This window comes from Mus pahari, chromosome 3 (genome assembly GCF_900095145.1).
Source record: "Mus pahari chromosome 3, PAHARI_EIJ_v1.1, whole genome shotgun sequence".
NCBI lineage: Eukaryota > Metazoa > Chordata > Mammalia > Rodentia > Muridae > Mus > Mus pahari.
Window position 1 is genome coordinate 140,141,343 of NC_034592.1, and position 27,430 is coordinate 140,168,772.

Sequence of the window (27,430 nt, forward strand, 5' to 3'; positions counted from 1 at the left end):
CACATGGCCAAGTGGCCAGTGAGCTTTCCTTTTCTAGAGAAATGTTTTCGGACATTGGATGCCAAACTTGGATCATTCCTTCACCAGCCTCCTTCAGCAGCCTTCTTTTTAGTGGGAGTGGAGATGCTGTGCTAACGTCTGTAGCTTGTCAGCCATCTATAAAATAGTAAAACCTTTGAGTAAGGAGACTGAAGTGCATCTAGGGCCACGTCATCTTCATGCATGATGGGCTCATCAACAGGCACGTGTCCAGGTTGAAGGGGCATCTGTCATTCAACCTTTGAGGCCCCCAGCAGGGGGCGCTGCAGAGCCTGGGGCAGTTGTGCTGGGCCCTGCCTTCCTCCCTCTGTAGTATCACATGGAGGCTTGTGTTCACGAGACCTGCAGGTACACGTCCACCCAACTTCCACGTCCCTGGGAAACAGGCTGCTTGTGTGTGAACAGAGTTATGTGGCTGAGATCTGAGATCAAAATGACAGGAGAAGGCTCAAGCAATCAAGGAGGAAGGGCTGACAGATTAATAACTAAAGTTCACACTCGCAATCCAGTCTGGGTCTTCACCCTCCCTTCCCTTCTCCAAGTGTCCTTACTATCTGTCCTGGGTTAAGTGCGTCCTCCCTGCCACAGCCCTTCCCTCCTGTTTGAAGGAAGAATGCACTTCAGAGTTTCAGTGATCTTAGATAGCATCAAGACTTCTTCGACCCACTTTTGTTAATGAATCATCTGTTGCTAGAGGCAGTGGTCTGGTGGCTGGAGACTTCTCTGTCAGTACAATCGCCTGTGACAGATGTGCCTATACAACATTTAGAACCACATGTGGGCTCACTGGTGCCAAATGCACATGCCCCCAACCCCTCATCATCAGAAAGCACTGTGCAAGCCTAAAAAGTGAATTTGTTGTATCTGAGCTATGCTTTAAAACAGTTAGGGGTTTCATGAGACAAGCCCTTCTGTAGCCCAGGCTGGCTGCAGACTTCCTGCCTTTGCTTCACACGTGCTGAACTTACAGGCATGCTGTCGCGCTCAGTAGTTTTCTCATGTCAGCTTGTTGTTTTTAATGTTTAGACTTTGAGAGTGGCCTGGTGTTGGGGGAGGTAACCTGAGGCCCAGCATGAGCTCCTCTCCAAGAGATCTCGGGAAGAGAGTTTGAGGTTATGGTGCATGGAGACCTTCCTTCCACACTCTGGGAACCTGAATTTCCATAGGTAGCACTCCCCTGATTAATGAGTGGCAGAAAAGCCACGGAAGGGGCTTTAATTTTGCTAACGCATGATGGCATTGGGCAGAAGGGATGAGCATGTGGCATTAAGAAGGTCACTTGCGGGGTGCAGGGGAGGCTTTCAGGCTCCAGTCCCTTTTTCTGCTGAGTTCATTCATCTGTAAGTGATAGGGTGAGGCTGGTTGTCTGAGTCTGGATTTCTCTGTCCTTACCCTCTGAATATCACTTACGAAGTGCTGAATGTACTAAGCTTTGAACACAGCAAACCATGTGATTAGACATAGGAGTATAGAAAGATGGAGTCTCTCTGCAGTCAGGGGAACATTGAGAATTTGCGTATTTGTATTAATAGTACATTACCAGTCCTGGCAGCCTGGCTGGTTCTTTGGTGTCTCTGTCCTCTCCCATTTGATCATGACATGGCTCTTGGTCTCTGGTCTGATCCAGATATCTCTCCATGGTTCTGGTGTTTCCAATGTCCACATTAGCCATGGCTAGAAGACTCGCTATCTTCTTTTCTTGCGTTTCTCACAAGATCTCAGGCATCTGGAAGGTAATGCCTGTCTGCGTTTCTTTGTATTTTAACGCTTGTTTTCCTAGCATGGGGCTGTGCAGGTGTGTAAGTCCTAGGGGTCTGGGGAGGCGGATGTTGAGTGTGTCTGTGTGTGAGTGTCCTTTCTTTGTCTGACCATCATGTTCATGGCAACATATGTACTTAATACTCATTTACTTATCAAGCGGAATTGTCTTTTAAATGCAACAACCCTAAAAATGTTAGAAAATAAATCTAAAACAAAATAAAACATGATCTGTAGAGGTATTCTGATTCTATTCTGTGATCATGGCTGGTATTTATCCCACTTCTGAAATTTCATCAGCAAGATGGATAAAACATTTTTTTTTAACTTAAAAGAGTTATGGCAAATTATCATTTTGAAAAGCAGCCAGAGAGAAAGATAGTTTTCACTTAGGTTGAGTAAGGCTCAGATACTGTTTTGTTTTGGTTTTGTTTTTTTGAGACAGGGTTTCTTTGTATAACCTTTCCTGTCCTGGAACTCACTTTGTAGACCAGGCTGGCCTTGAACTCAGAAGTCCGTCTGCCTCTGCCTTTGCCTTCTGAGTGCTGGGATTAAAGGCGTGCGCTACCCGGCACCACTGTCCGGCTAAGGCTCAGATACTGAATGCCAGGATCTCAGAATGCAGAGGGCCTGCTGGGATGGTGGATGGGGTAGGGGCGGGGCTCCCTGGACACTTGTGGTGCTCGGGTGCCTTATCTGTCGTCTTCACCTTAGCAGTATGTGTGTGAAGCCAAAGTCAAAGTCTCAGTGGTTGGGCAGCCAGGATCAGGTACCTCTGAGCATGCACTGTTGGGTGCTGAGCAGGATCCCAGGGTTCCTGCACTTCAGCACCTAAGTCCTGGTTTAATGGAGGCAACAACAATGTGTGTGTGTGTGTGTGTGTGTGTGTGTGTGTGTGTGTGTGTGTGTGTGTGTGTAGCATGCATGTGTGGCAGCAGAGGTATGATCCACCACTGAGGATGCTCAGAAACCTTGATGGAGTGTTTGGAGGACTCTCCCAGGACATGACGTTGGGCTGGGGCTCCAGGCTGAGTGGAGGCTTTCTGTCCAGATGGAAGGCGACTACTACGCTTGCCTCCGCCATTGCAGATCCACCGACTGTGCCATACACTCTATCTCCCTCTGTGCTCTTGAGTACATTACTGAAAGATCTCGTTGATCCTAGCTCTACAAATGGTATTGCAAACCCCTGTTCTTATTCAGCAGTAACAGGTGCCAAAGGACCACAGCAAATGTCAGCCTCACCTACCCCTCGTCCCCAGCCCTTAGTGGTCTTCCTCCTTTCCCCTAAGCTGCTTATATAGCTATGCCATTTTTTTCAAATTCAGTTCAAATCTTTTTAAAAATAAATGTCATAAGTTCCAGGTTTCCCTCATTTCCTTTCCCAGTTCCATTTCGTGGTACAGCCCTTCTCCTTAATGACATCCTCTTGCCCTGCCCAGCAGGCTCCTGGGAATTTGTTTTATTCCCACGTACTTTTTGGCTACCATTACCACATTAACTGTGGAACCATTTTCTTATTGTACGTGTGCTCCAGTGAGCATTGTGTAGCCATCTCTGTGGATGTGAGATTTCCCACATCCCAGTGTTCTCTGGGATAGTTGCATATGTGTCTTTAGTGTTCTTTAGCATCACAGTGAGCTCTGCCCTCACAACACCCCACAAACATGTCAGCGGCTTCATCCTCAGTCAGCCCTCACACTGCCAGATTTTAGTTTTCATTTTTTGTCAGTCTGATGTGTTTGAGTTTTAAGGTATGCTTCCCTAATCTCATGAAGTTGGAGCGCTTTTACATGCAGATTGGCTACTCAGTGTTTTTCCGTTTTGTGATCATCTGCTTATATTCTGTCTTATTTTATGTAATTTTATTACCCTGTATCTTCCTAAAGGTAACTTGGAGGTTGCAGAACAAAGCCAGAGTATTTTAATAATGTAGCATTAATATGTCACATGACTCTAAAATGATTGACTAGCACCCAGATTTCCCTGACCATTGTTCCCCTGCTGTTTGTACAGTACTGCTAGGTCTTGTAGATAGCACTGTTCTGTTGTTACTGCTGTGGGTTGCTGTCGAATATTTCCTGCCACTCCTAATAGAGTGAGGTTGAACTTCTATTAGCTCAGTAAATACCGTGGAGTGAATGAATGAGTGATGATGGCTCTGGTGTAGCTGACAAAACATATTCATAATCAGTGTGCTAAAATGGAGATGTTTTACCTTGCAGTGGCTTTACAAGGGTCTGCCTGTGTTAGTGTTGATAAAGAAACCAAATCAGTATTCAGCTTTCTGATGTAGCTGCAGAATTAATCAGAGAAGATGTCAAAGTAAATCATGGACATTAAAGTGTACTTTGTGTTTCTAGAAAGAAACCTACACTGCCTTTGGAGGGAGGATGAATATATATTCAGGTTTTAACAAGGAATAAAAGTTTTGGGGGGGGAGGAAAAATTAGATTAAGTACAGTCTTTATGACTAGTGATCTGAATCATAAATCACATGGCTTTACCTGTCAGCCAATCAGATTGCAGATTATAAGGGGGCTTTGGTAACTTTGCTTTTTGGCCTTTTTTATTGAAGACTTTTAACTTTTAAAGTTGGCATGCAGTGTAATGGGTTTCATTATGGTACTTCATACATACGTGTCATTATACTGTGTTCTTACACCTGTCCCCTTCCTTGGTGGCTTTCTCTTGCTTACTGCTTTCCTTCTTCAGACAGCCCCTCTTGCTTTCATTACCTCCCCTTGTTTTCCCCCTCCTCTCTGTTAAGATCTCTTCTACCGAAGACAGACTGTCCTGGGGTCCCTGATCTGCGGGGAATGGGTCTCTGGTTGCAGGTGAGCGAGGATTCGGTGATTGTGGGGTGACAAACAGACACGGACACAAAGTGGTGTGGTAGCTGAATGCGAATTGTCAAATTGAGCATCAGACTATTTATACAGAAGAAAATAGGGAAGTAAGTACACAAAACAGAGGAATGNAAACCTGGAAGGGCTGGCAGGAACCAACTGGGATAACATTCAATGTTAACAACTGGGATCAAAAACAGCTCCACCTAAAGTCAGCTCCAAGTCAGTAGAGGGGGGGGCAAGGGCTTCATGCCCTTGCCATAGATCCTATAGTCCACCTTCCCCCTAGGCCATTGTAATGCTTGTGTATGAGTGTAACTCAGCTACCTATGGTTCTAAGTATCTACCCTGGTTCCTCTTTAGATCACAAACTTCCTTCTACCTTGAGAGTGGTAAATTCCTATGTAGGGCAGTGACTAGCTGCCTAGACCCAGGGTCAGCTCAAGGACTGACTGCCTAGGATCTAACATGGCTATGTGTTAAGGGAAAGCACATGGATCTGTTTTCCAACTAAAGTAAGGACATTGGAGCATTCGTTATACAAAATGCCACCATTCCATGAGACTGAGTTTCCTTGAACTTTTTGCCTCGGGACAGTGCCCAGGTTTTTGGGGCCTGTTGGCGCTTGTCACTACTGGAAAGAATGTAGCATTTCCGGGGAAGCACATGGAGGATGCCACCATTCCAGGAGACTGAGTTTCCTTGAACTTTTTGCCTCAGGACAGCGCCCAGGTTTTGGGGGCCTGTTGGTGCTTGTCACTACTGGAAAGAGTGTAGCATTCTTCCTCTCTTCTCATAGATCTGTCTACTTCCTCCCCTCTTTCTCTTTCTCAAATCTAGACTGCATGGGAGAGGAAATAGAGGTTGTCTTTCTGAATCTGACTAATTTTGTTTAACATAATGATCTCCAATTGCATCCATTGTAGCAAAGGACATAATTCCATTTTTCTTTATGGCTGAATAAAGAAAGTTGTTCTGTGCATATGTGTAACATTTTCTTTATGCATTTGTATGTTGATAGGCATTTAGATTGCTTCTATTTTCTGGCCATTGAGAACAGAGCAGGAGCAGGAAGCATGGGTGTGCTAGTATCTCTGTGGTAGGATACAGGGGCTTTTGAGTAAGTACCCAGGAGCAGTAGAGCTGGGTCATAGATGGTAGTTCTAGCTTTAGGTGTCTTGGGGTAGCATTTCCACACTGATCTCCATGATAGCTAAAGCAGTTTACATTTCTACCAGCAGTGAATAAGGGGTGTTATTTCCCTAGTTGCTGCCTGCTATGATTGCCATTTGTGTGGTAGCCATTCTGACTAGGGTAGGAGGGGATCTCAGAGCAGGCTGATTTCCATTGTTTCTGGTGACTAAGGATGTTGAATATGTTTTCAAGTATTTTGTTGGCCTTTTGTAGTTGTTCTTTTGAGAACTGGCTCTTAGGGCCATTGGTTGGATATATATATATATATTTTTTTTTGGTGTATAATTTTTGTAGTTCATTCTGTAGTAATCTCCTGTATAATGTATAGTCAGCAAACATTTTTCTCCTTACTGTAAGCTTTCTCTTAGGAAGGTGCTTGTTTTCTTTGCTGTGTAGAAGAAGCTTTGTAGTTTCATGTCATCTCAGTCTTTGTTGCATCCCAAAGGTTCTGCAAGTTCTGTTTTTTAATTATCATTTGATGCTAGGAATTTTGTGTGTGTGTGATGTGTGTGTGTGTGTGTCTAAACATCTGAACCAACATCAGATGTCTCTTTCTTTTCTGAGACAGTCAGTTTTGACTGGCTGGCCAGTCAGCTCCAGGACTCCATCTCTGTCTACCTCCCAGGTACACACTGCCTTGTTCTTTTTGACATGGGTGCTGGGATCTGAACTCAGGCCCTCACACTTGTGTGGCAGCCACTGACTAAGCCATTCTCCAGCCCCACCTCAAGGAACTCTTAATGTCTTTCCTCATTTCTTCAGTGACCTAGAGACACCTGGAACTCACTCTGTAGACTGACCTTGAACTCACAGAGATCCTCCTGCCTCTGCTTCCTGATGCTGGGACTAAAGATGTGTACCACCACCACCTCACCTGCTGTGTCCTTCCTGTAGTTAATGTTAATGGTTTTCTTAATGACTTTTAGGTTTACTGCATCATGATCTAACTAGAATATAAAAAGTTGTCTCTGCGTTTGTTGGGCTTGTTTGAGGCCTCAGTGTAGTCATTTAAGGGAGTGTTCCCCGTGCGGCTCAAGCCTGCATTTCCACTTCTGTGGGCTAGAGTGGTCTGTTGTGCATTTGGTTTGCACCTGCATTGTAGTTTAATCCTGATGTTTCCTTGTTGCTTTATAGTTTCAGTGACTTATCCGCTTATCCGAAGATGAGCGTGGGGCAGGTGACATGGCTCGGTAGGTAGAGGTGCTTGCAGCCAAGGTGTTTGTAATTCCTGGGATTTTTGTTTGCTTTTCTGGTTGGTAATGAGTCATTGTTTGCTCTTTCTCTCTCCCCATTAGTATTAGGAGGTTGGCCGTTTACTTGGACATGTGGATTTCTTCCTACCATGTCTGCTCATTTATTCTTAGGAGATTTGTCCTTCCAGTGCCCTTGTGATTCACACAGCCTTCCTCTGTGATTAGTATTCTGTTAAGTACTGTTCTCGGGGCTGACTTGGTTGTTGGCACTGCCTTCATTGTGCTCCTCTTGAAATGTCTCCATTTTACCGTCAGTTTGGAAAGAGGTCTGTTGCTGTGGCATCTTCTTTGGCAACTGTTTACTTCCAGAACTTGGAATGTGTTGCTTCATGCCTTTCTGGCTTTGGGAGTTGCTGATGAAGCTATTCTGATGTGTTTTCCTTTGTGGGTCAGTTGGAGTTCCTTTACCATTTTAGTGTTCCTTTGTGTTATATTTCTGATGTCTTGGTTAAGGGTATGTTACAGAGAGGTTTTTCTCTGTTTGTGTCTGTTTGGGGTTCTAAATGCCTCTTTTGGATGTCTGTTTCTTTCTCTAGATTTGGGAAACTTTCACTTTAATTTCCTAAAAAGGTTTCCATGTCTTCAGTTTTTGATCTTAGCTCCATTTTTAGTCCCTTGGGCTTGGCCATGCTTTGGCCTCTTGCCTCATTTCAAAGCTTTTGGATGTTGTGGACCTGGCTGCTTTTTTATTTCCTTGGTGGGGTGGATGTAATGTTTCCTTGGCTTTGTCTCTGCCTCAGATCTTTTCCTCTGTCGGGTGGGTGGCGGCTATTGGAGTGTCCCGCTGAGTTGTTTTGTTCATCTGCTTGTTTATTGTTTATTTGTTCTTTATTTATCTGCTGTGTGTTTGGTTCATTAGAGGTTTTTGTTTTCAACATTTCTGGATTTTTACACCTTAAGATTTAAGTTTTGTTATTGAATTTTTCCTTCCACATTGCTGCCTTTTTAAGCCATATTACTTGCCTTTTGCTGACTTTTTCCTGAATGTTACCAACTTCTTCATCATGACTAGGATTGAACCTGTTTGGTTGTATCGTCTTTGGTTATTTTGTTAGTAAATTAAACTTTGTAAAGTCACCAGCACTGTGCCTATTTTAGGAACTTTGAATTCAGTAATTGAAGAGATAGCATTTGGAGGGGTCATTTCTGCCTTGCTTCTGTGTGCATGTGCTTGTGTGTATGTATGAGTGAGTATGTGTGAACACGTGCGTGTTTCCATGGTGCTGATTTGACTCTGTTGGTTTAGATATCTCTTATGGGTTTAGTTGAGAAGTTTTATTGAGAGGCTTACTTTTGAGGACTCAATCCTGAGTGCCACTCAGAAGGGAGAGAGCAGACTGTTACAGCAGTAACATAGTCAAACCTTGAGAGATAGGAAGTAAAGCCTGCTAGTATGTCACCACAGGGAAGGGCGAAGTAAGGCTGAATAAATGAAAGGAGAAAGAAGAGGGTGGAGGAGAATGGTTTGAAAGGGAAGAGTGAGAAATGAGAAAAGGGGTTGGAACAATGGCTCAGTACTCAAGAGCACTGGCTGCTCTCACAGAGAACCTCAGTTTGGTTCCCAGCACCCAGGGGATCCAATGTTCTGATCTATCCTGCTTGGGAACATGGTGCACATACATACATGTATGTAGGCAATTGCCCATACGTGTGAACATTAAAAAGGCAGGTTGTAAATAGATTCAGAGACCCACAGCCAAACACTGGACGGAGTTCAGGGGCTCTTATGGAAGAGTTGAGGGAAGGATTGAGGGCCCGAAAGGGTAAGGTCTCATGCCATTCTCAGTGTGTCGTTGTCTGTGTCCTGGTGGATTGAGATGTGAACTTGCAACTGTTCCTGCTGCTGCCCATGCCTGTGGACTCTCACTCCCTGGAACCATGGGTCCAGTCAAACCACCTTCTTTTATAAGTTGCCTTGGTGATGCTGTCTTATCATGGCAGTAGAAAAGCAACTAAGACACCCTATAAGTAAAATTGTCGTGCGGCTACATGTGTAGGAGAGACGGAGGGAAGGGGGAAGCTTGGGAGTAAAACCGGGGTGTGGGGAAAGGGAGAGAAGAACGATCGATCATTCAGTCATCAAAGATGAATGTGTGAAGGGGATAAGAAGATCTTAAACTATGGTAGAGTAAAAAGCTGCTACAAGAGTAACACAGGAAAGGATGTGGAGCACAGGGCTGAGAGAAGGCGGCCAGGCATTGGCAGCGTCTTCCTGGACACTCTGCACAGATCCTGCACGTGGGCAACAGTCCGTTGGACTTTGGGTGCTTGTCTTCCTGGTGGCTTGTGCTGATGTTGAACCAATACGGCCCAAATGTCTGATGTTCCTCAGAACTGTCTTCTTTCATGCTGTTTCCCTTCTCTGGGTGACCACATTTCTCTCATGCCTCCTGGAGTAGCTAATGTTCTCGTGTGTGTGTTGGGGACGAGGAGTGTCTCTCAAGGCACTGAGAATACTGGAAGCAGCCATAGCCTTGAGATATGCCCAAGCAGAGGCAGTCTTCCTGCTTTCAAGACCTCCAGAGTATTGCTGCAGGGATGCAGCTATGTGTAGCCTGCAGGAGCCTCAAGGTTCAGGCTGCAGGGCAGTAATTGGCAGCTCTGTGGCTCCACCTGTTGAGCTGTGTCTCAGGGGTCTTAGCTGGTGAGTACTGTTCCTGGCAACCAAGGGTGGGTTACCCTTCGAGGGTACTCCACTGTCTGAGCCAAGCTTTCTATAGACTGCACTTTTGGCTTGCCAGTCTGGCCCTCCTGCTCTCTACAAACTCCCAAAGCTCATGGAGGGCTGTGGCAAATTAATTTCAGGCTCTGAGACTTGTGGTTGTGCCTTTGTTCTCCAGCTTTCAGAGTAGTACAGTTCAAACAGTAGGTTCTCTTTCAAGATGCCAGGTCCCTGCACGTGGAGTCAGTCACACCGACAGAATTCATTGCCGACCTGTCTGCTAGAGGACTCATTGTCTCACTAACCTGGAAACTGTTTTGAAGCTCATGAGTTCTGTGTGCTTCTCCTAAAGAGAGTGGGTTTGTTAGTGACTCCCCTGCAGAGCCGCCCGGCTTACCTTAAGGTCTTCTACTGCCCCTCCATGCTGGAAGCTGCTGGCTGGAGCTGAGTTGGGCTGGAGCCTCTTCAGTGGGTTTCCTGTCTACTTCTCCAGCTTTGCAGGGATCCTGCCACCCCCACTGTGGGTTTCCAAAGCACCTCCTCTTTTTCTCTCTTTGGAGTAGGTTCTGTTGTTTCCTGCTGCTGACTGCCTGGTCTCTTGTATCAGGTCATCAGAGGGGGACTGCTATTCCACCATCTTACCTTCGGTTTTGATGTTTCTGTATTTCCCCTCATTGTGGACAGTAGACTGCTGTACTGGCTAGTTTTGTGTCAACTTGACACAGCTGGAGTTATCACAGAGAAAGGAGCTTCAGTTGGGGAAATGCCTCCATGAGATCCAGCTGTAAGGCATTTTCTCAATTAGTGATCAAGGGGGGAGTTCCCCTTGTGGGTGGTGCCATCTCTGGGCTGGTAGTCTTGGGTTCTATAAGAGAGCAGGCTGAGCAAGCCAGGGGAAGCAAGCCAGTAAAGAACATCCTGCTTTCTGACCTGCTTGAGTTCCAGTCCTGACCTCTTTTGGTGATGAACAGCAATGTGGAAAATGTAAGCGGAATAAACCCTTTCCTCCCCAACTGCTTCTTGGTCATGTTTGTGCAGGAATAGAAACCCTGACTAAGACAACTGCCCAGTAGTTACCGTGGCCTCTGTACTTTTATTGATTGATTGATTGGGAATGGCTAGGGGCTCTATATTTTGGGGTAACTTTCCTGCAGGGTTTGAGGAGTTCTTGGTACCTATTTTTTTACCTTGGAAAGACAGGCAGGTAGTATAGCATAGCAACCTTCCAAAAATACAAGTTAGTAGATGGCCACAATTCGCTGATATTTTTCAAGTTTTAATTCTTGTGAATTTGCAAAAGCAAATTATATATGCACTTAAGTATTCCCTAAAAGTACGTGTGGCCTGCTGGTTTCTCTTGCTGGTTCAGCACTAAGTTTACATGAGACCTTTTGGAAAGTGGTCTGTTTAGTCGTCCCTGCGGCCTTTTGGTGGGTGGGATTTTCTGTCCCTGATTGCTTTGATCTCTAATTATGAATTTTGGCTTATGGTAGTTGCAGTGGAAGAGCCTTTTCAGTTGTGCCTTGAGCAAATTTGCAAGGGAGCCCTGATGTTAACTTTGGCAGGTTTCATGCCTGCAAATATTGATTGAGCCAGAAGTCCTCACCGTAAAATGTCACCAGCGAATGTGCAGTCGGTGCAGGCAGGGGGACTCATTACCGCAGCTCGTCTGAGGCTTCTGGGTCAGGCCTCTCACTACCGTCTGGTAAGAAGGAATGTTTGAAAACTACCTTTTATTCCGACAAAAGGTAATCAGGAGAGGTTAACAGCCGATGATTTCTGAGCAGTTTAGATTGGTTAGACCGATCTGTCCCCAAGCTCGGGCTGCGACATTCCAAATGTCTAATTATCTCACGGGGTATTAGAACATTTTAAAATGATGAAATCCCAAAGTCATGGTAGGAGGAATTTAATTATGTGTATGCTCCCCTCTCTCCTCTGTGCCACACACCCCCGCTTTCCTGTTGGAAGGGTTTATTCCGAGGGAGAAAAAGCAGCAGGAGAGGAAGAGGCAGATGGGATCGCTGTCTTCCAATAAAGCTGATGTTTAAAGCCCGTATGAGAGTCAGGCCAGGCTTGTCCTTCAAGGGAAGGCGACTGATTGTAGGCGGCAGAGCTTTCTTCAGTGTGGTAAACTGAAGGAAAGATCCAAAGATGGGGAGGGACACTTAGGGAGGACTATGTGTGGTCAGCAGAGGTGTCCGGAGAGTCCCAGCCCATATCTGCCCAGAAACGTTTTCTAAGAGAAATCAGACTTCAAGTAGTTGACCATTGTGTGACATGGAAGGTGCCTGAGCCCACAGACTCACTCTAGTGTTTGGGGAGAGCCCTGGCAAGGGGAGATGAGACATTTGCTGTCCAGTGGCTACAGAGTCAACTAGTTCGCAAAACAAACCAAAGTGTGTGTGTGTGTGTGGGGGGGGAACATCAGAAAGACAGGTTGTCATTGACTCTTGCTTATTGTATCCTTCCTCTTCCTCCGTCACAGCTGTCAAAATACACGTGGGGAAGGTTACCTGGTAAGTATTTTTGATAATCAAAAGTAACCCCCCCTTTTTTAATCTATCTATCTATCTATCTATCTATCTATCTATCTATCTATCTATTTGTTATTTTCCTCCCAGTGATAGTGGGGATTGAACTCTGCCACCAAGCTACACCTCTTGCCCAGGAATCCACATTTTAAAGCCTCTTAATGTTCAGAGCCTCCTTATACCTTGCTGATTTTGAATCAAGTGTCACAAAGACCAGGAACTCTGTGGTTCACACCATACCCTATGTTATAGAAATATCACCTTTATGAGTAGATAAATGCTCGGAAATGTCTATGAAGGGGGTTTTTAACCTCCGTTTAGAGTTAAGTTACCCTCCAGGATTCAAGTAGAGGGAGCAGGGTTTGAGTTTAGAAAAGCATGACTCCAAACCCATTCTTCATTTAGGATAGCATTGTTGAAACAGAGCTGATCACTGACTGGCTCTGGCCATCAGAAGCCTTTTGTTGATGGCTGCTAGCTACATACAACTCTCCTCTCTTACTGTGGGGACCAGTCCATGTTCTTATATAATAGGAGCTTGGCCTGCTGACCTGTGATGTCCTCAACTTTCTCTTCTCTGTCTTCCAATAATTAGTCTTGGGTGAGAATGGAAAAGGAGATCAGCCTTGCATTCTTGTTCACCATAGACAAGTTGGGTTAGCATTCCTAGTTAAGACATTTGTTTTACACTTCATACTTCTGAGTTCTTCCCTTCCTAGCGTTTAATACTTGAGCAACAGCATATTACACCTCACAGGATAGACCCTTTTCTGAGGTTATCTGAGCCCCTTGTTGCTAGGTGAAGAATTTGTGGTTTATTTCAAGGTCATGAAAGGCTTCTATTGATGTTTTCTAGTTCCCATATGGAATTTGGGTGAGTCTTTCCCTCTGTCATTGTGAAAGTGCCTTTCATGAATTCTCTCCTGAGCCAGGTAACTTGGAAGGCTGCACTATCTTTAGACACATGAACATGCATTTTTACTGTTGTATCCCAGTGCACATGTGCTATGCATTAATAATTGCACTGTACCTTTTCATAATTTATCATAATGATACCATTATTGCTTACTATAGAAGTTCTCTCCCCACCCCCCACCCCTAAGTCTAATTGAGGTCGAGACAGACCATAAATGTGATAATACAGATTGCACGCCCAGAGGAAATGGAGTGGGTTTCATAGTGGAGTTTTAATTTAGGCTTCGTTCTGGTGATGTAGCCTCTTCCTATGGTACATTACTTTGAGTCCAATATAACTGCATGTTCCCACAGCCCCTCATTATAGCTGCAGCTTCTCACTGCTTTTTAATTAAAAAAAAATAGAGAGGGGAAATGAAACCTAAAGCTTAGGCTGGGTATTGTCTGGGTACGCAGGGAGTATGCAGGCGGTTTGCTTACTTAATTTTTTAACTCTTTCAAAGCTTCTGCGGTGATGTCTTGATTTCACTTTCCAGGGGTGGGGTGGAGGAGGGTGGAGAAGTGCATGCTTGTACACACACACACACACACACACACACACACACACACACACAGTAAGGTTACTGAAAGCCTTAGGCATATTTGTGATCTCGAGGCCTCCATGAGCTTTGAGAACAGCAAGTCCTTTCTTGTGTCTTCGAGAGGCCACTGCCTGTGTGGTTGGGTGTTGGCAAGTGCTCTGCCTTCTATGTGTCTGACTGGGGAAGTAAGGCTGGGACCTACGAAGGAGGCCAGAGAAGTACTTCAGGGCTCATATTCTGTCTGGATCAGGAGAAGTTAAGAGTTAATCATTTCTCTCGTCCTGTGGGCAGCTGAAGCAGAGAAATTACTTTATCGAGAACAGTCGCTTTTGTCATTCCTTCATCTTGAGGAATGCCAAATACTGTTCAGGGACCAGGGCAGATTAGTTTCCAGAGGTGACTTGTAAGAATGTCTTAAGCCTCTTGAGATTGGCTGTGTGAGATACGAGGAGAGCGTTCGTGGCCTGAGCCCCTGACCTCTGGTGTCATGCTCTCTTTTTGGATCAACAGTTCTTTGATTCCCCACAGTGAAATCAGTCTGAGCTCTGAGCTTCTCCCATGCACACGTGTGTGTGTGTGTGTGTGTGTGTGTGTGTGTAAGTTGCTCTCCCAAGGCTACATATCAAGGAGTCTACTTCTAGGTGAGGGTATAGACTTTGCTTCATGATTGTTGTGGGTTTCCAGAGCTTTCTAAGAGCCCCTGCTCCATTCATTGTTGCTGAAGTAGGTTCTGCTGAGGCCTCATCAGGAGCAGTGTGGTGGCGGCCCTGCCTGTGTGGTGGGGCTGGGCTGGTTGAACTGAGTGAGAGTGTAAATGTGAACTATATGCCAATAGCTTAGTATTAAAAGAAAAAGTAAGCTAGCATTAAAAAATACTGGCTACATATTAAATTGTTATTTTAGGTATGTTGTACTAAACAAAATATCTACTGAAATTAATTTTTACCTGTTTCTTTTTACTTTAAAAAATGTGGCTATTAACAAAACGTATGCCAATGGCTTACACTGTGTTTGACTAGTCTATCGTTCTGCTGAGGTGATAGCAAGGGGCTGTCTGTCTTGGATGTGCTCATCTGTCCTGTCCTCTCACGGAGCCTCAGACACTGCTGGCACTTAGTAAGTACTTGTGAAGGAGCCAGCCTAGCTCATAACTCCACACTAGAGTCTCAGGAATGAGTGGAAGCTCTATTGAGAGTGTTGCCTCTTGAAAAGAGACAATTGAAGGTCTAGAAGAGGAGTGAAGAGCAAAATTTTTGCCTCTGAGTTAAAAATTTGAGGGGAAAAAAAAAAAAAAAAAAGAACAAACCATCTCAGGGCTTCCCTTGTTCAACTTGCCCACCTAGAGGAGAAGGAGGTACCATGGCTGCGCTGGTAAAGGTTCCAGCTCCAGACTCTACTGTGCCAGGCCAGTTCCAAGAAGAACTGATGCTGTGTGTGTAATGTTGAAATAGACCAGTCAGAAAACTTCTAGAAGCTGATTCACACTTGGCCCTGCCTCTCCCCATGACCCAGTTTAGGCAGCACCCAACTGGAAACCTGGGAGTGCAACTGGGCCACCTCATTACAGGGTTTCACGCCTTAGAAGTCTTATACCAAGTTTGTTGTTGTCGTGGCTATTAATGACTTAACAAATACCACTTTAATTTAACCAAGATCTTACATGGCTTATATCTGTGGGTACATTTAAGTCCCTTAGAACTGTGTCACCGAGAGTTACATAATCAAGGTGGATGGGCACCTTCTCCAGTGTGCCACTTCAGAAGGGATCAGCTTGTCTCTGCAAGTGTTTATTGAGAGATTGCTGGCACCCCTGGCATCCTGTTCCCTGCTTATACAATGGAACTCTTAACTGCTTCTGGTTCCCAGGGGTGTGGTGGATTAAAGTCCTGCCCAAGGAATGTGCCATTTCAGTGGACTATTAGAGGTGACTATGAAGCTCTTCCCCTGGCCTTTAAAGAAGTGGGCTCCAAGGGACAAGACCACTGTTTCTAGTCTGCCCTTGACGGTGGCGGCACTTAGCTTCCTCCTGTTAACTGTGGCTCTGCCACCTTTTCTCTCCATCCTGCAGTCTCCTCTGCGTGGAGAACTCTGGAGCTCATGACTTGGCTGCTGCAGCCGGCTCTCAGTAATCACAATCGCAGCAGGGCTTACTTTATGAGCCTGAAAGATGCGAGTTCCCAGGAGGCTGAAGTTCTTACCTGCTGGGGAGCTACAGATTTCTGTTTGAAGCCTGGCTCCTCAAGGATGAAGCTGCCTCCCTTCCCTTCCCACATGAGAACATCCACCTCTTTTTCTTGAGGTCCCTAGCTACTGGCCTGGGCTCCTCCAACCCACCACCTTCCCACCACATACCTTTAAGGGCAGAACAGTAATGATAATAGTAGGTGTTTATTCTTAAAGGAATTGGGTGTGTCCCAGAGAGACCCAGAAGAGAGTGAAAAATAGCAGGTGGTATCCTACAAACAGAATTGTCTAATTGGACTTTCCTTAGCACCATCGTCGCTCAGCCTCACTGAAGCGCCTGGTGTGTAGACCCGCCAGCATTCACTTGGACAGAGAATGACTTTGCACCCCTGGCGTGGTGCAATTCTGTAGCAGTCACAAGGCAAGATGTGTGATGTGCGTGATGGGAGTTTGTCTGTTATCACCAGACACCTTAGCAGGGTGTCGGTGAGCACGCCATTTTCTTCTGTTTGGTAGTAACAGCCCTCATTGCACTTTCAAGCTATCAGTGTGTGCAGTTGTCATTGGAGAAGGAAAAGTTCATACAAACCCATCTCCAGTGTTGGGGAAGACAGAATCACGTGGATTGCCTCAGAGTGGTAATTTTCTCTGGTACTGTTGTAGTTTAGAGTACTTTCCCTTTAAAAGCAGCTTTTTAAAGTTCACTCAGAAAGGGGTTGTAATCCTCATTAGTGATTAGGAAGCTAAGGATTAGGGAGGCAGATCATCTGCCCAGAGTAGTTCCAGTGGCAAGCTGAGCTGAGAGGTGAGGTGTCCACCACGGTGCTTGTCCTCAGCTTCTAGTCCACGTCACTGGTGCCTGCTTTATTCTAGTTTTGTAGGAAACAGCAGTAAGAAGGCCTTTGCACCTTGTGTCTGTGTCAGCAAAGGAACATTGGGACCCCAGGGGTCCCCTGAGGAACCCGGAAGTTCTAGTTCCATGAGGCTGAAGACTTGCCACCTTCCTTTCATAGTTCTTTACTTCTAGAAAATTGTTATGTTTAAAAGTGCTTGGAGGCAGGCTGGTGAGATGGCTCAGTGGGTAAGAGCACCCGACTGCTCTTTCAAAGGTCCCGAGTTCAAATCCCAGCAACCATATGGTGGCTCACAACCATCCGTAACAAGATCTGATGCCCTCTTCTGGAGTGTCTGAAGTCAGCTACAGTGTACTTACATATAATAAATAAATAAATCTTAAAAAAAAAAAAAGAAAATGACATGAAAAAAAAAAGTGCTTGGAGGCTGGAGAGAAAGGATGCCTAGAGGTTGTGAGCATGTACTGCTTGCTTGCTGCAGTGGACCAGGTTCAGTCCGTACCGCAGCAGGCAGCTCACAACCGCCTTCAACTCCAGCTTCAAGGGCTCTGACTCTGTTCTCCAACCCAGAAGGCACTGGCGCTTGTGTGCACCAACATACATTCAAACATGTAATTAAACAACTGGTGACAGATCAAGTGTACTTGCCTGTGTGTTGTATTTAGGGGTGTGTGTGCATGCAGGCCAGGGAGGGCTCTGTTCTGTCACTTTTCTAAGTTCTGAGTCAAGAGTCTTTCACTGGACCTGGTGCGTGGCTGGCAAGGAGGCGGCACAGCAGATCCTTGTCTCTGCTGGGGTTACAGGTGCTTGTGCAGCAGTGCCTAGCCGTTGTCATCTGTATGCTGGGACCTAAACCCAGATCTTCAGATCTTCAGCACGGAACCATCTCTTCAGCAGGGTTGTTTGTTTGTTTGTTTTTAATTGACAACTCTGTGTTTATAGGGCACAGTGTATTCTGACATATGTTTACAATATAGAATGACTTTTTTTTTTTTTTTTTTTGGTTTTTCGAAAAAAAACCCTGGCTGTCCTGGAACTCACTTTGTAGACCAGGCTGTCCTGGAACTCAGAAATCCACCTGCCTCTGCCTCCCGAGTGCTGGGATCAAAGGTGTGCACCACCACGCCCGGCTAGAATGATTTAACCTGGTAAATTTAACAGATCCATCAGTGAGTACTTCTTGTGGAGAAAATTTAAAATATTTTTTTCCCAATTTTGAAGGATGCAGGGCATTAGTATATACTGTCTGTGCCATTCTGTGCACTAGATGGCTGATGTTAGTTCTTCCAGTTCTACCTTTTTAGTCGCTGCTGCTGCTGCTGCTGCTGCTGCTGCTGCTGCTGCTGCTGCTGCTGCTGAGGTCTTTCCTAGACGTGAGATCATGTGGTGTTTGACTCAGCATGTGTATCTTCCAGCTTGAGCAGTTGTGGTATGTGCACACAGAGACATTGCTAGCGGCAGCCTTTCTTCTTCTGGCGAGCAGCTCTTTCATCTGCTGATGGGCACCTTGCTTCTGTCTCATAGCTCTGGTGAACAGTATCACATTGAGTGTGTCAGTGCAGGGACCTCTCTGGCACACTGGCTTCACTCCTCTGGAGGCTGCAGCAGCGGCATAGGGTGGCAGTTCTATTTTTGGTTTTCTGAGGAGCCTCCTCCATCCTGACTTCCAAGCTGGCCATGTGAACTCACATGCCTGCCAGCAGGGCACTCACTGGCTTTCCTCTTCTCCACAGCTCCTCAGCTGTTCTAACAGATGATGGCCCATGGCTGCATTCTGTTTCCTGATTAATAACACAAAAACTTTCCCCCTCTCCTTTGTCTCTTAGCCATTACTGTATGTTCTCTTGAGAGGAGTGGCCAGCCTTGCCTGGCCTCTGGCCATCTGCTCTCCTGTGTAGCAGAGTCCAGGGTTCAGTAGACTTGGAAGGTACCTGTGTACCATTCCCCACCTGACTGAGGGAATGCGAAAAAGACATTGATCTAAGATTTGTGCTGAGGATTGGAGGTTGGGGATTGTATCTATCTCGATCGAAAGGGAAGTGTGTGTGACTCCACATCCCCATTACAGGGCCGCTTTGCCCCTATATACTCTGGAAATCTTGTGAAGTGGTGCAACCTCATTTTTAAAAAAAGCTCATTGGTCATGGTATGTTCGCAAAAGCATTAAGGGTCTGAAACTTGATAGAACTAGCCTTGTGGTTGTGTGGCAGAGGTGATAAGTCTCGACACTTTGCTGTCGGGGTCCTTGGATGCTTTTAGAATGCTTGATGTCTGTGCTTTAACATCCCACATTTCTTCCCTTTTTCTCAGCCCAACAGGGGCACAAAACGACCCCGGGATGATGAGGAAGAAGAACTGAAGACACGTCGCAGGCAAACTGGTCCTCGAGAACGCGGCCGCTATAGAGAAGAGGAGGCCACAGCAGCCGAAGACACAGATGATGATAAGAAAAGGCTGCTGCAGATTATTGACAGGGATGGCGAGGAAGAAGAGGAGGAGGTAGTAAGCCAGAGCTGGCAGGAACCCGCAGAGTGGCCCTGACATGCATAGCTGGGGACAGAGTGCTGCCCGAGCCTCCCAGTCTCTTCTGTAAAATGGAACTAGGAAAATCTACTTCAGAGCACTGAGGCAGAGGATGGGTGGGATAGTTGAATCTGGAAAAGACTTTGCACAGTATAAGGATCATCACAGGTGCACAGAGGAAAGATGGCTGGTGTTGACAGGAGAAAGCAGAGAGCTTCCTGACCAACCATTCTGAGGACGTAAAAGACCCATCTTCCTTCCTGCCGGCCTCCTCTCCCTCCCCTCCCTCCCTTTATCTTTATCTTTTCTTTTCTTTGGTGGGTGGGGGGGTTGGTGTTTGAGGCAGGGTTTCTCTGTGTAGCCTCGTCTGTCCTGGAAATTGCTCTAGAACGAGGTGGCCTCTAACTGAGATCCTGCCTTTGCCTTCAGAGAGCAGGGATTAAAGGCATATACCCAGTAACCCATCATTTTAAAAAATATAGTCTATAGTCCAAAAAAATGCCAAATCCTGTCAATCACACATTGCTGTAGAAATTTTTAATCCCAATCCAGGGCTTCGACCCCACTTTTGATCATTTCATTCCTGGATAAAAGACACATAGTCTATTATTTACAATAAGCCTTAATCAGCACAAGAGCTGGGCAGATATCTGCCCTCTATGCTATTAGAATCTACTTTCCTTTCACCAGCCCTGAGTTATTACTGTGTTTTGTCTGGGCTGCTCTTAACTCTAGTTGGCCGGTGCTCAGGGCTTTCTTACCCTCTTTGCCCTCTTCTCTCTCCCTCATGGTTTTCTCTGACCCCTGACTGGGAATACCAAGCACTGCCTATCTCAATTCTGCCCAGCTATAGGCCCTAGGCATCTTTATTTACCATCCTGAAATAACTTGGGGGCAAGGTCCCATAGTCACTTGGGTCTACATTGGTTCAGATTCTCTAGTTTCTGGGGACCAGGTAGGTCTTGGGTCCTGTACTTAGCGTTATAATACATAGCAAAAGACCAAACCCCAATAACACAAGGTAGTAGGGCTTTTAAGAATGAAGTGCAGAGTGCTGTTAGATTAGGTATTGGGTCTTGCTGAAGCATGGTGGCTAATGCCTATAGTCTTAGCACGCAGAAGCTAAAGTCAGTGGATCACTTGAGCTCAAGAGTTCAAGACCAGCCCCAGCAATGTAGCAAGACCTTTCTCAGAAAAAACAGAACCAACAGCCAGGCTCACACCGGTTGAAGGAAGACAGTGCCTTTGGGCGGTTGTCCTCAGTCTTGCCCCATGCTGCACTTGGTGCTGCCACACAACAGTACGTCTTTCTCAATAATCTTCCTTTATGCCTCATGTGCTGCAGTTCTTCCCACTCACGAGTCCAGGCGTTTTTCTCCTCCAGGAAGTCTGTCCCATCTCTGAGGTGGCCCTGAGGCCATTTTCAACTTAACTTCTCACTTGATTCCGTATATTGTCTTCATAGCATGAATCATATTTCAAATCTGTATTCAGCTTACTTTCCTTCCCTCAGCCTCCCATATACGTGGCCGGGCTCTGTTTAGTTCACAGCTCTGTTTCTGGCGTGTGGAGCAACAACACCCAGCTCTTCCTAAGCCCTGATAAATATTTATTGAGTGAGTAAATGAATGGAACAGAGAGGCGCAGAGGCAAAATATCAGTGATTAAAACAAAATGACCTTACCTTGTGTCTTTTTAAATCCTTAAGTGTTAACTTATATGCTGTCACACTCTGGCATTTTGTTCAATATGAATTATGGAAATGGATTCTTACGAGCCAGCTGTTTTCCAGTTCCCTCAAAGCCATGATGCTAAGTTTGGCTTTTAAAAATGAGGCAGGAGCATGAATCTGAGAAAAACAAACAACTCGATTGGTGTTCCAAACAGGTCTTCCCTATGCTAAGTCACTAGTTCCCTCTTCCCTGGGGTCTGTCCTTAAAACATAATGACATTTTGGGGAGTCAGTGGAGAGCACCAGGAGTTCTGAATTGTCTCTCCGAGGGCCCACAGGGCTCACACAGTGTGTGTAGCTGTTGCTCCCTTCCTCCCGCTGGCTTATGATCAGTCTGGTCACCCTGTAGCAGCGGTTAATTGGAAGGTAGGACTCTTGTGTGGATGATTTAGGGGGACTGGGACAGTTGCTGTCATAGGTAAGTCTTCTAGCCCAGGAGACAGAAATGTAATGGGAGAAAGGCCTTTCTGTAAAGGACCAGGGACAAAGAGATCACTTTGTAAAAATGACACACAGAAGGCTAAAAGTCCAGGACTTATTTTCTCACTGGTACCAAAGTCCCATTTGATGGAAAACAAGTGGTGCTTGCCCCTGTGGTCACGTGGGCCTGTAAAATATTATTGTCCTTTTTGTGCTACATCACTAGCATCCATCTTTGTGAAATCTCCCGCTACTGCTCTGACGTTGAGCTATTGGAGATACTGCTGAGACCGATGACTAAGACTGATAATTTGGTTCCCTGGTGTTGGAGAGGAATTAGAGGAGGGAGGACTAAACCCTGGAGAGGTGGAGATGCTAGAAATTCTACCAGAACTGCACGCACATGAACATAGTTCCCTCAAAGTGGTCAGGATGTTAGGGAAAGAGAAGCAGTGACTGTGAGGGTGCTGGAAAGTGAGGAGACGCTCTTGGTCGCCTGGCCACGCTGTGTCTCGCTGTGTCTTGTGCTATTAAGAACAACAGCATTATTCATTACTGGAGCTCACCAAACAGTTTTATGTACATAATTTGTTCAGGTCCTCTGTGTGACCTTGAAAGATCCAGCCTACATTCTCATCCCACTTCCTCCCTCCTTTCCTCTATTCAGATCTTTTGTGGGGACCTGCTGTGAGCCAGGTCCTAAAGAATCAGCAGTGACTGAGGATGTTGGTGGGGGTCTGCAGGCAGTCAAGTCAGCCCTGGTTTTCTTCTTTCAGTTTTAAACTTTCTGTTATTTTATTTGTGCAGGTGTTTTGCCTATAGTACAGGTACATGTATGGTGCTCTCAGAGGCCAGAAAAGGGCATTGGATCCCTGGAACTGGAGTTGCAGACAGTCGTGAGCTGTCATGTGGAAGCTGGGAATCAAACGTGGCTCCTCTGGAATAGGAGCCAGTGAGCGTAACTGCCTGGTCATCTCTCCAGCTAACTGTTGAAGTTGAAGCAGTTGGTGGGGGCCAGTTCCTTCCAGATTTTCCTTTTGTAGGCCATGTGAAGGATTTGGGATGCCAAGTGGATACATTTTGGAAAATTTAATGAAGAGGCTTGAGCTAGACTTGCTAGGGCTTTAAGGGATTTATTAGTTAAGTTTTGTTGCTCTGTGCTTAGTGTAGAGGGAATCTAGGCTCTGAGGCTCAACCAAGGCAGACACCGCCTCTGGCTTTCACCATGTTGGGGAAGCCCTGTTGACCTGTAGAGTTAGGGAGGGGTGAGAGCCCAGCAGAGTGCTTCCAGATCCTGGAGTCGCTAGAAATAAGAAATGCATCATGTTCAAAATGAATGTATAGGCTTCTCCCACTTAAAACCCAATATAGGAAGAACATTGAGATTTCATAATAAAATAATAGCTAGCATTTCTGAGTCCTTACAGAATTATAGGATGATTCAGTGCTTTTCAGAAGGATCTATTTCAAGTTCTCCTAAAAGCAGTTTCTTTATTGCTTTTAGGTGTGAGTTATGGCCATTACTTCACAGCAGAGGAGCTGGGAATTGGGAAAGTGTTAGAGAGCAGGGTGCATTGCTGCACGTGACTTTAAACTGGCAAGTGAACCGAGGATACAGCATTTCTGAAATCTCTCTAGGTTATTTCAAAGTTAAAAAAGATTGATTTTTTTATTTATGTTCATGCCTGTGCGTGCATGTGTGTGCGTGTGTGTGTGTGCGTGCGTGCGTGTGTGTGTGTGTGTGTGTGTGTGTGTGTGTGTGTGTGTGTGNGTGTGTGTGTGTGTGTGTGTGTGTGTGTGTGTGTGTGTGTGTGCGTTCTGCAGGTGTTGGTGGAGGCCAGTAGAGGGTATCAGATGCCCTGAAGCTACAATTGCAGGTGGTTGTGAGTCACAGTGTGGGTGCTGGTTACTCAAGGTCTGTGACGAACAGGAACACTTAACCTCTCAGCCCTTTTTCTCCAGCCCTTCAATGTATAATATTCAATTCAACTACTTCCCTAGGTATCTCTGAAGTGTATGAAGTAAGACAACTCAGTTTTGTAGTGTTGGTTTTCTAATGGTGTCTCTGAGCAAGGTTACCAAAGATGTCCCCCCACCCCCAGGACAGGGTTCCTCTATAGCTCTAGCTGTCCTGGGACTCACTCTGTAGACCAGGCTGGCCTTGACCTTGAAATACACCTGCCTCTGCCTCCAGAGTGCTAGGATTAAAAGTATGCACCACCACCACCACCACCAGGCAATTCTTTAGTTTTTGTATTTAATATTTATTCATTCATTTGAGACAACGTCTCCCTAGGTAGCTATGGCTTGCTTAGAATTTACTATGTGGAGCAGACTGGCCTCAGACTGTGGCAATACCATTGCCTTTACCCGAGTTTTGAGATTATAGGATGTAATATCATCTCCAACTATTAACCAGCCGGTCCACCTACCCTCCCTTCTTCCCTTCTCCCTCCCTCCCTCCCTCTCTCTCTCCCTTTCTTCCTTTCTTCCTCCCTTCCTTCCTCCTCATACCACATCAATGTAGCCAAGCTACCCTCAAAGTCATGATCTTGCCTTAGCCACATCTGGCTCAAGATGAGCTAATCCTTGGTGCGCTCTACTAGCATTTCAAAGTCCTTGTCTCGCTTCTCTCTCAGTAGTTCCTGAGACCCCAGCACAGAACCATGTGAGAGTGTGAAGCACGGTGTGTGGCTCCCCAGCTACTGTTTGTCAGTTCTGGGCTGAGTAGAAACAGATAGGAGAGCAGTTTCAGCCTGCACACTGCTTTGTGACCTCTGGTGTGAAGAGGAGACTAGGGGCCCTGGTGCAAATTCTTCTTGGTTTCTGACTCTTTCTTACCCTTGCATCAAAGGAGAAGGAAGAGATAAGCATTGCCTCAGTACGCAGCATCCTTGCTTATTCTGCCCACAGTGTGCCTGAGAAACCTTTGCTGTCTGAGTCTCCGAGACTCCTGAGATGGAGCTTGCTGGGGTAGAGGCAGATTATTAGATGTGACACCCAGGATGATGTTCCTTGCTGTCATTCTAGTTGGGGAAGAAAAGTGTATGCTGTGTGTTGAGTTCACGGAGGTCTGTGGCAGAGTGGGTGGACAAAGAGCCATGGTGAGAGCGACCATGAATGTGAGATCATCACGCTGAAGCTGTTATCCTTGTTCCAGGAGGAGCCGCTGGATGAGAGCTCAGTGAAGAAGATGATTCTCACATTTGAGAAGCGATCATACAAAAACCAGGAGCTTCGGATCAAGTTTCCAGACAACCCGGAGAAGTAAGCTCCTCTTTGCTGACCCCTCTCCTTCATGGCAGCCTGTCTTCTAGTTTTGGGTTTGTTGTTAGACTTGCTGGCTTTCTGTGACTTGGTCAGGCATCCCAGTGTTGCCCACATGCTTGGGATGCCACTGGAAGGACACATAGGACTTTGAGGGCTGTGCTTTATTATGGTTTGAGTCCACGAAGACAAAGTGCATGTCCACAGAGTCTAATGAAGTTTGTTTCTGGGCTTCCTGCTTCCCTCCACTGGGAGAGAGCAGACAGCACTAATCTTCCAGCAGTAGACTGCACCAGTGTGGCAGTAGACCTCCAGTGGGAGGCTGATCTGAGGACAGGCCAGGTCTGCGTTCTCTGGTAGCTGCAAACCCTACAGTTCCAGACTCCAGAAAACAAGCAGCTGCTGGGTACTGTTGGGTACTGTTGGCTGGCTGAGCACGTTTAGTACTCAGGGATGGGTTCAGAAGCCAGCTCCCGGCTGCCAGCTCTGGGTCAGCCTTGTGAGCTGGCCTCACTCTAGCTCTTTCCTACCTCATTCTTTCAGTGCCCCTGATACCACCCATGGCTGCCAGGTGGAAACTTTATTGCAGAAAAAATGGCCCAATTTAGGGGTCTGACAGATGTGTGTGGGACCACTATGGGACCCTAAATGGTCACATCTTTCTCAGCCTTTCGTGTCCCTTCTATGTAAGGCTATAGGGTTGTTGGGAAAGTTAAGTGAGAACAATGGCTAGCTTGGATCCCCACACCTGCACCTGGTAGATAGATGCTCCTGATACAGGTTTTACTGTGAGGTGCCATAGTGTGGGATATGGGATCTTTCAATCTTGAATCCCAATTAAAAAGGATTAAAGATTTGTATAGATTTTAGAGTTCTAAATCTATGTTTTCTTCCCTGCCTGTCTCCCTTCCCAGATAAATGGTTTAATGAATTTTAATAGGCCCAAAGCCCTGAGGCAATTAAGAGTTGGATGGTCGGATCTTTGCACTCAAGTTTGTAGGTTACTAGGGAGACTGACTATTAATGCGAGGTAGAAGGAAATACACGGATAGAGATATAAGTAGAACGCTGTGGGAGTATAGAGGAGGGGCAAATGCTTTGTTGAGGACCTCACAAGGGAGGGTTTGGGCTGGGCCTCATGGTCTGCGTGCAGCTGGCACACAGTGAAAAGCCAGAGGGTGAAGTGTGGGCACTTTTGGAAACGCCCTAACCTTTGGGAGGCAGAAACAGGAGAATCCCTTGAAGATCCTGGGCCAGGTATCCTGATGGGCACAGCAGAGAGCAGAGCATCTCAAACAAGATGGAGCGTGAGGACAGCACTTGAGGTTGTGTTGATCTCTGCTCGTGTGCCTTGGCATGTGTGCCTGCACACAGACACACTTAGACATGCCTACTCTCAATCACAAATGCACGCACGCACACATGTGGGAGATGATGAGAATGGGGGAGGTAGAGAGAAAACACCAAGTCCCAGATGCTGGAGGGCAGAGAGTGTTCACAGCAAGTCTGGGAGACAGTGTGACTCAGTTCTCCATTTCTGTGGATGGAGAATGTCAGGGATCACCCAGCCCTCTGTGCCCAGCCCACTGTGACAGCAGCTAGATCACAGCCCAGCATCCTAGCACCTGCACTGTCTCTGGCATTGTGCTGATCTCCACCATACAGGAAAAAAAAGTTCACAGTGTGTGTGTGTGTGTGTGTGTGTGTGTGTGTGTGTGTATGTATGTATGTATGTATGTATGTATGTATGTATTTAATTATGTGAGTACCACACAGACTGATGCTATTGTAAAAAGTAATTTGAGTATGTAAGTAGAGAATGAAAAGAAAGTTTCTTCACTATATCAATCCTACTACAACCCCAGTATCTACAACTGACCTTGTGACCAATTCTGTGATGATCCCTTTAGCCTGTTTTCTATACCCTGTTTTATACTATACAAAGATTTAGCCTACACAAATGTGGGTTTATAAAACAGAAAATGTTTTTCTGTTAGTGCCTGTCTCTCTATCTTTTGTTTTTGGCTGGTACATAGTATTTCATAGTTAGGAAATTCCATAATGTATTTAGTTATTTTTGTATTGATGGTCTTTAGGTTATCTAACAATTTTTTAGATTTTATCTTATTTCATGTATATGAGTGTTTTGCCTGGATGTATATCGGTGTACCACATATGTGTCTGGTGCCTCTGGAGGTCAGAAGATGGTGTTAGACTCCCTGGGACTGCTATTACAGATGTTTGTGAGCCACTATGTGGTACTGGGAATTGAACCTTGGTCCTCTAGAGGAGCAGACAGTTTTCTTACCTGCTGAGCCATCTCTAGCAGATAAGATTAGTTTAAACATTGGTTTTTATAAGCAGTGCTGGGTAGACCTCCTTGTGTATATGCCTCTGTGTGCGTCTTTCTAATCCCTGACTGCAGACCGAGGGCATGCAGGTGTAATCTCTGAAAGCTGCTGCAGGCTCCCTGTTCCAGGCTCCCTCTCTGTCTGTTCATTCTCATCCCAGCTGCGTGTGTTCCCACGTTCTCACCTAGACATGGCCGGCCGTGCTTTAACACCCTCACTGTTGGTTTCTTGTTCCTCTATGCTGAGCTCTTGCTATTGGGGTAGACTGTCTTGTTTGTCCCTGTGGCATGGGTGTCATGCCCACCGGGCTGCAG

The 27,430-nt window shown here is 45.9% G+C and overlaps 1 protein-coding gene across 2 annotated transcripts in view; it reads left to right on the plus strand.

Annotated features, from left to right (window-relative positions):
* Nucleotides 1-27,430, plus strand: part of Ctnnbl1 (catenin beta like 1) — a 159,273-nt gene that overhangs the window by 18,959 nt on the left and 112,884 nt on the right. Inside the window, exons 1-4 of one of the 2 annotated variants that reach the window (XM_029536341.1) lie at nt 11,421-11,460; nt 12,244-12,274; nt 19,134-19,322; nt 24,659-24,765. In XM_029536341.1, the coding sequence (XP_029392201.1) occupies nt 24,692-24,765 (74 nt within the window). In that variant the 5' untranslated portion in view covers nt 11,421-11,460; nt 12,244-12,274; nt 19,134-19,322; nt 24,659-24,691. Of the gene's footprint in view, nt 1-11,420; nt 11,461-12,243; nt 12,275-19,133; nt 19,323-24,658; nt 24,766-27,430 lie in introns of those variants that run through there. The other variant, XM_021192122.1, reaches the window with a different exon arrangement.